The sequence below is a fragment of the Sinocyclocheilus anshuiensis genome, unplaced genomic scaffold (assembly GCF_001515605.1).
Source record: "Sinocyclocheilus anshuiensis isolate Anshui unplaced genomic scaffold, SAMN03320099.WGS_v1.1 scaffold469, whole genome shotgun sequence".
NCBI lineage: Eukaryota > Metazoa > Chordata > Actinopteri > Cypriniformes > Cyprinidae > Sinocyclocheilus > Sinocyclocheilus anshuiensis.
In genome coordinates this window covers 796,296-805,025 of record NW_015537995.1, presented here as the reverse complement: position 1 = coordinate 805,025, position 8,730 = coordinate 796,296, and the positions used below count along the sequence as shown (strand labels likewise).

The following is an 8,730-nucleotide window of genomic DNA, read 5'->3' as shown; positions in this document are numbered from 1 at the left end:
AAAAAAAAAAAAAAAAAAAAACATAATTTACTAAATAAACTTTAATTAAATGGTTAAGGTGTTTGTTTTGTTCAGATAAGCCAGAAAAAAAAATGTTACATCTTTTTTTGACTGTTTGGGAAATTGGGAAGACCCATCTAGATATTTTCAGCTGAAATATGGATACAATTTAGATATAGGCCTAACATGCAAAGTTGTAATTATATATGAATCAAAGATTATTTCTGTTAACTTTATGGTGAATCTTATGGTTTCATATGGTACATTTTATATACATAAAAGTATATAATCTTGATTTATCTGTAAATTTGTTTGTGAAGCACTTAAAGAAATTTAATTGGTAAAGAACTTGTCTAAAAAAAAGAAAGAAAATTATATGTGTGTATTTTTCAAAAGCTTGGAGGCTTTTGAGATGTAATTTTCTTCCTGGAAAGTTACCAATTAAATCTCATTTCACCAGCAATGCTATTCATTACTTGAATAAATCTGTTCTATGATGGTGGAAACATTCTGTCTTATGAAGACTTTATGCGTTTTTACAACTTTCCCATTCCCTGTAAAGAATTTCAACAAGTTGTTAAAGCTATTCTAAATGAGTGGATACACTTTATAAATAATCATCTTACTTTTGGAAGCAATGAAAGGATTCTTCCAGAGTTAATAGTATTGAAATATTTACTTCCTCTTTTAATAATAAAAAATTAGTCACATTTTTTCATAAATATATAAGTATAGACCACCGCTGTAGTCCTTGATTTTGTCCTATAAGGAAGATCATTATATTGTTTAGTTGTTTATATGTGTTTTTATTCTTATTTCTTCTCTTAAATGCTGTCTTACAGAACATTCTTTCTTGTGTATGTGGATTTAATTGTTAAAATGTATTGTAATCTTCAATCATTTCTTCAATAAAAAATAAAATCATAATTTAATAAGAATAAATTCTGGGATGATTCAAGCTCTTTCATTTTCAGCCCAACAGAAGTTAATTACTCCTTGATGACACTTATTATAAGAGCACTAATCATCTATCTATTGTATCTAATATGTTGCCACATTCTTTATATTATAGTCTAGGGAAAAAATTAATTCACAAGCAGAAAAGATCAGATTCTTCTTTGTCTTGTCTTCTAACGTTTCTTCTTGAATTCTTGTACAATAACAGATTTTTAGCTAGATTTTTAGGCTTTATGAGAGTTCATAAAAAAAAAGTGATTTAGCTTTACTCATGTATTTTTGCATATGTTTTTTTTTTTCTGGAGACATTTCTCTCTGTCATTCTTATTTCATATGAATCATATGAGATACAAGTATTATCTCCTTCCCTAAAGGAGAGAGAGAGAGAGAGAGAGAGAAAGAGATAATAGGGTGAGGAATCATTTATTTTAGTGTAGTCAAAATTTTGGTTTCCTTATTTATTTGGCCCAAGTAATTATAGTTAGTCCCTGAAAGATACTATATGTGTCAATACCAATGAGAACAAGGTCGTAGGTTATGTGGTATAATATCCACAAACTAACAGGTGCTGTGAAAATATTTCACATTCATAGTCGTTGAAATTAAATAAATGAAAATACACCTTAAAATATATTGTTTAATCAATGTTTGTCTAATCATTTTCTAAGATTTTATGCTCTTACAATAACTTTTATATTGTATCCATTTTATTTTATATTTTACATTTACTAGTGTTTATTCTTTTTAAATAATAATTAGTAGTAATTGTCGTATACAATCCATTTATTTTACCATTTTATGATCTGGGACATAAAAAATTATTAACAATTTTTAAATTATTTATTTATCTGTCATTTCTTCTAAATGGTCTTTGGAGTCTGATTACCTTCTGGCAAAAAAAGAGAGATTAAAAAGGTATTATATAAATGCTGTTCTGACATTTACCTCTGACAATTTATGTGGAAAAATATGAATAAATTCAGTAAGGAAGTCTGCATAGTTTGTCATCTATAAACCATCTAGAAAACCCTGGCAAACACCCAGAACACCCTGCATGGCAACAACATAGCTTATTAATCTTCAAATCTCTCTTCAGGCCGAGTATTCAGACTACACATGACTGCATATAGAGGTTTTTTTGTTTTGTTTCAGGAGAATTTTAGGGAAAAATCACAGGGTCCCAATGTCTCAGTGCTGTGATGGCATTCTTTATGACTGGAGTCACTCATTGACTTCAGATGTTTATTTTCTCTTACCTAGTAGGATGGACCTTATAATTCATGCACATTGAGAGCCAATAAAAACTGGTGGGAGGAACCCAAGGGTTTTATATGAGGGTGTTTTTTTTTTTCAATATAGAGGTCAGCACAGTGAGAAGGGAACACTGCAGTGCATTGACAAACATAGAGAGAAGCAGCAATGCTTTGCCAGGAAAACACTATTCACTATTGTAGCTGGACATTTGTAGTCGGTGGAGTGCTTTACCTTCTGCGGCAAATTACCACGCACACACCGTACGGACGTTATGTGGACACAAAATCCCCCGGGATGACGGTCCCAGCCAAGGCAGGGTGGTTTATTCAGGAGCTTCCATCATTCCTTGTTCCTGTGCTGTTGTTTTTGACGACAGAAAGTTTGCCGGGGATAGGAAGACATTTTCTGCTCTGGACCTTTTGCTTGCACTACTTTCAGAGGTAACATCGTTCATATTTCACATATAGTGCTTTAATTAGTGCATTAATGCCAACAATAGCATATCAAGCACACTGGCAAGGAACTTTTCTAAGAATGTTCAAGAGAAGTACAGCTGTATCAGATTAACACACTAAACGCGGTTTTGTTCTTGTGGTTCATGCAATAGGAAAGTAGACTAAGTGGTGCATAAAGTAGAATCACTAAAGTGTTGTAAAATGTACTGATAATTATACTAAAAGTATAATGGGTCACAATCTTAAATTCAATATGCAAAACATAATATATAATAGCCTGTAATATACTGAATAAGATAAAAAAAATATATATATTTTGTGAGGCTGACACTTGTTTTATGTTGATTTTTATAATATAGGGCTAGTTGAAAATAGCTGTTTGCAGGGCTGGATTTACGCATAGGCATTCTAGGCACGTGCCTATCCTCGCTCGTCCATGGGGGCCCAAACACAATGAAGAGATATATAATATTTTTTGTTATACTATGGGATATCTACAACAGTAAAATAACCAAAACTCCACAAGACATTGAGCAAATAAATATAACAAACAATAGGGTAAAAATGACAAACTATTTCCATGTCTTCAACCTTTTTTATGTACGGAAATCACGCTTTTCTCCTCTCACAGACACACACACACACACACACACACAGTACAGACACGCACTCGCGCACGCACGCGGAGACGCGAACAGAAACTCGTTGTCAGAGCTGCGCGGCTGCCCCGCGAATTTATCAATAAAATAGTTTTGCAGCTGAAAAGCTATACATGACATTTCTCAGTAGCGAGGTTCTTGAAGCAGTTCAACTTAAAGATTCGCTATTAGTAGATGCTGCTGTTGAATACTGCTGAGAGACGCACAGAAGCACGTATTCACACGCACTTAATCTCTCTCTCTCTCACCTTCTCTCTCTCTCTCGCTCTCTCTCTCTCTAATAACTGCGTTAGACTGCATTAATAACTGGTTAGCCTGCATATTAGGCTTGCCGCTATAGACGGTGATACCGCGGTGTTAAGCCGCAACACCGGTTACGCCACTTGCCCACCGCGATGATTTAGTTTCGAAACGAAATGCAAAAGCGCCTGTTTGGCAGTATTTTGGTTTTTGAAAAGCCTGTTGACTTTTGCCGTTTATCTAAGGTGATTTTGGAAGTTTTTTTTAAACATTCGTTTCTTATTTAATTGGTTCCACATTGTTTGCTGATTTTTACTTTATTTAAACTTTGTGCCATTTATTTATGTTATTTGACATCAAGGTGTATGCCCTGCCTCCAAGCTTTCTTACTCGTTTTGCTAATAAACGTTCTACTTATTTATTTGGTTATATATTATACTTGACTTAGGCCTAGCCTATTTCCAGTTCTGTATACCTCTTTAAACTTTATGGAAGTTATTTGTTATTTTATTTTAGGCATTGCCTGCCCTATAGCATGGTGTATTTTTATTTGTTTTGTTCATAAAAGTTATATGTTTTATATATAGGCTAAAGTGAGTTTGACGTTGTATTTTGTTGTTGCATTCAAGCAATTGACGCCAAACTGCCGCTATTTAAAAGTTAAAGTAAAATGCACACGCCGCTTTTGCAAGCTATTTAAAAGTGAAGGAAAACGAGAAAAAGAGTAAACGTCCCGCCCCCGCCCCCACGGTGATACCGGTATTGTCACACGTCGATTAACCGGCGGGAAATGTCCTCACCGTCACAACCCTACGCATATCAATGGCTCAAGCCTCTGTTATTAGCTCTAAAATGACGTTTTGGAGTTTGCAACGGACGGTTTGGGGCGAGGTGCGTAAAAAAATAGCTAGTTCAACACAAACGAATTTCAGGACGGAAACATGTCAAATGTCTTGAAACAAATCATCTGAACAATTGATGTGTGATTGTTTCTCCAGGCCGTTAAAATTATTAGAGAAATAGCCTAATGCACTCCCGAAGTGGTTATGTGGCCACGTCGCCGCGCCGGTAACACTTTTAGTGTCAATAAATGTTAAGTTAATGTTAAGGTGTTAATAAATTACTAGTAACTCACTTACAAATGCATTATAAATCATTGACAAGCAGTTATAAATACATGAGTAAAAGGGTGATTTTAATGCAATACTTTCAACTTTCAATTATACAAGTAAACTCACATTAAACAATTCAGAAACCCAATAAAGTATTCCATAAAACTGGCAACATGGTCAAGGCTCGTACCTCTTTCTTAAAATGCATCATTTCCTGTATTCCTTTGCTGTCATTTTTTTTATTTTGATTTATGTTACTTAACGCAATCTAGACACAATTTAAGTTTGCCCAATTCAATTAAACAGGACTGTGCTTGCATGCTTATTGCCTACATAAAAAAAAAAAAAATAAAAAAAAACAGCCGCCTGGGCGCATTACCGTAATGGCTGAAGAGTGAACTGACTTGCCAGACTCTGGTACAGAATGTAACTTTGACTGCTTAATTGTCAGGTTGCTTGGATTTCAGTTCTATTTTTAGCCACATTTCTGATGAAAAATCTTGTTTTTCGGGAAATGCCACCACGTTACAGCAAGCTTATCAAATCAAATCTCTAATCAAAACATGACATTTTATCCTGCAAGTCTCTGCTGATGCAGCGTAAGAGAGAATACACTTTTTTAATTTGTTTAAAAACAAAAAATTTGTTTTGTTGACTCAAAAAGCAGCTAAAACTTTACCTTTCTTATCCCAGTTGAAATAAACATCCTGCCACACACAGAGAAAACAGCAGCTGTGGTTGCTGTAAATGGATGTACACGGATCACCATGTGCTCTCATTTCCACATTGAGACAAAAAACTACACACGGTGTCACAAATAAACACGACACTAAAATAATGCAATCAAAATTAATTTAAGAAAATGAGAGGGGGAAAAAAACTAAGAAAAAAACATCAAATAGGGGCTATCACACAGAGAATTTTGAGAATGTCAGTTTATGGTTTTTATTGTAAATTATAAGATGACTTGTTCTTTTTCACCTCCAAAAACTTTAAATTTAACAGTATTTTTCTGTAAAATCACGGGATTATGAAGTGTACCGTTTTTCCCCATATAGTAAGGAAACCATGCCATCAACCAATTACCGTTTTTACCATGGCATTTTCACCTTTAAAATGATTTTTACAGTGCAGAATGACAGCAAATCCCTCTGTGGCGACTGTTTCCTCACACTCTTTGCTGCTCCTGCAGGACTTTTGTATACTCCTTGCTGACTAAAGGCAGGCCGTCTCCTCTGCACATTGTGGTGAGCGCGGTGAGCTTCTGCTCTGTGAACGGATTTCTGCAGGGTCACCACATGCTCCACTGCTCTCAGTACCACAGCGAATGGCACAGAGACACACGCTTCATTACTGGTACTGAACATGCTGCTAATAGACCATTAGATCCTTTTGATGAACTACATGATTCATTTGAATGCTCCTGTAAAAACACTCAGTTGAAATGAATGTTCCTTCCAGGTTTGTTGATGTTTTTCACTGGAATGGCCATCAACATCCACAGCGACTATATTTTACGAAACCTGAGGAAACCAGGAGAGGTCAGCTATAAAATCCCTAGAGGTCAGTATTTGATTATGATGAGTTTAGTTATGTTGTTAAATTCTTCGGTCAAATGGATTTATGGAATTATCTGGGGAAAAAAAGTAAAAAATGTATATATATAATTATAACATATAACATTATTTTATAATGTTATAAATATATGACCACATATTAGGTTTTAATAAATGTTAATTTTACTAATATAAATGTAATAATTATAATAAATAAAAAATAAATAAAAAATTGTAATGTAATATATACACATTCTTCAAATGAATTTAGGATTACGTTGGAAAAATAAGAAATTAATTATAATGTTTATAATGTTAGAATTATGCCTACATATTTATTATAATACATTTTAATAATACATTTGTATATTTACCTTTATAATTATTATGTTAAATTAATAAAAACATTACTAATAACATCTACTAATATATACATTTAATTAATATGATATTAAATTAATATAAACATTAATAATTTTAAAAACATCTTTTTAATTAATAAAAATAATTTTTTCATTATGGGTCTCAAAAATATTCAGGAGTCAAACAACTCAATGAACTGGGGTGTGTTGTTCATGAACTGAGACAAAGATTTGCGAACAGAACAAATGAAATGGGACGTGCCATTTAGCCTGTTCAACAAGATTTTGGAGCTGAAATGTGACCCTGGAGCACAAAACCAGTCTTAAGTTGCTGGGGTATATTTTGTAGCAATAGCCAACAATACAGTGTATGGGTCAAAATTATTGATTTTTCTTTTATGCCAAAAATCATTAGGATATTAGGTAAAGATAATGTTCCATGAAAATATTTTGTAAATTCCCTACCGTAAATATATCAAAACTTAGTTTTTGATTAGTAATATGCATTGCGAAGAACTTAATTTGGACAACTTTAAAGGCGATTTTCTCAATATTTAGATTTTTTTGCACCCTCAGATTCCAGATTTTCATTTCATTTAAAATCTTATTTATTCAGCTTTCCTATTATGTATAAATCTCAGTTTCACAAAAGTGACCCTTATGACTGGTTTTGTAGTCCAGGGTCACAAATGTGACCCAGGCATATTCTTAAAAAGATTGATCTGTGTGAGACTGAACCTCCTTTTTCCTGAATCGAGTTCTGCACTAAATATTCACATTGTGTTCTCTTTAGGAGGAATGTTTGAACTGGTCTCTGGCGCTAACTTCTTTGGGGAGATTGTTGAATGGTGTGGATACGCTGTGGCCAGCTGGTCCCTTCCTGCTTTCTCCTTTGCTCTATTCACTATCTGCTCCATTGGGCCTCGAGCCTACCACCATCACAGGTGCTCTACCAACTAACACAAACTTTTCTCCAAAATCTAGTGAGGGCCCTACATCGGCACACTCAGATGTGAAGGCTGTTCCTAAATGCTGCCTTCCAAAGATACCTGCTTTAGATTACATTGTTTAATTCTAAACAGAATTTATTTAAAACCAGAAAATACTGATAAACACAGCATGAGTTTTAATGCCTTGATTGCCTTTTAAAATCAGCCCACAACAGTTTTATTTTAGCATTATTGATCTATTATTATAGTTATATATTTTGAATTAGATTTTATTTTTATGTTCTGATTTTACTTTAATTTCAGTTAAACTTTTGGTAATTTTGCACGTTTTTGTCACTTTTATATGTCTATATAATTCTTATTAGTTTTTATTTATTAGTTAGTTTTAATTATTTTTAGTTATTTTATACCTCAAGTTAAACTAAATAAAAATGAGAAATGTTGTCTTAGCAACTACATGAAATGAACTAGTAGTTTTTTTTTTGTTTTATTCTATTTCAAGTAACATTTTTATGGTTGTAGTTTTAGTTAACTATGGTCACTAAACCTGGTCAAGAATCCAGCATCTGGCGCACAGTTACCTTATGGATTATAATAAAGGGTTTATGTTTTTATCTTATGCAAACTTGGAAGTAAATGCCTTGCTTTCTTCACAGGTATTACTTGGAGAAATTTAAAGATTACCCCAAATCAAGAAAGGCTGTGATCCCTTTCCTGCTATAATAAAGTCTGAAATTTGGAAAAACACAACATTTCCAGCCACGAAAACAAGATTAAACACTGCGTTAATTAAGAAACCGCAAGTGCTGATGTTGTTACTGCAAGTTCTACTCACACCCACATCCCATTCAAGGAAACATTTCAGAAATTTTGTATTTTTATTTTTTTTTAAATACATCATTAAAAACCTATGTTTACATCTGTACATAGTGGGGAATAGTAATTGATATACATACTATATTCCCATTTGCACACACTTGTCATAAAAGACTTTATCAGTCATCAATGATTATAACCAGTCAAGTGTCACTGCTGCTTAAGAAACAACGCAATGCTGCTGTTCAAAGTTCACTGAACTGAAGATAAAACATTTCACAATGTTTTCTCAGAATTTCTCAGCAATAGATTCAATTTCAGAATAAAAAAAACTTAATTAGTTTCAAATGATTTCCATACAAGATATCT

The 8,730-nt window shown here is 33.2% G+C and overlaps 1 protein-coding gene across 1 annotated transcript; it reads left to right on the top strand.

Annotated features, from left to right (window-relative positions):
• The first annotated feature begins 2,333 nt into the window (after positions 1-2,333).
• LOC107675638 (3-oxo-5-alpha-steroid 4-dehydrogenase 2-like) lies at positions 2,334-8,470 on the top strand. The gene is made up of 5 exons (XM_016470053.1): positions 2,334-2,651; positions 5,870-6,033; positions 6,139-6,240; positions 7,389-7,539; positions 8,202-8,470. The coding sequence occupies exons 1-5, from the start codon at positions 2,377-2,379 to the stop codon at positions 8,266-8,268; spliced, it is 759 nt and encodes a 252-aa protein (XP_016325539.1). The 5' UTR covers positions 2,334-2,376; the 3' UTR covers positions 8,269-8,470.
• Positions 8,471-8,730: the final 260 nt, after the last annotated feature.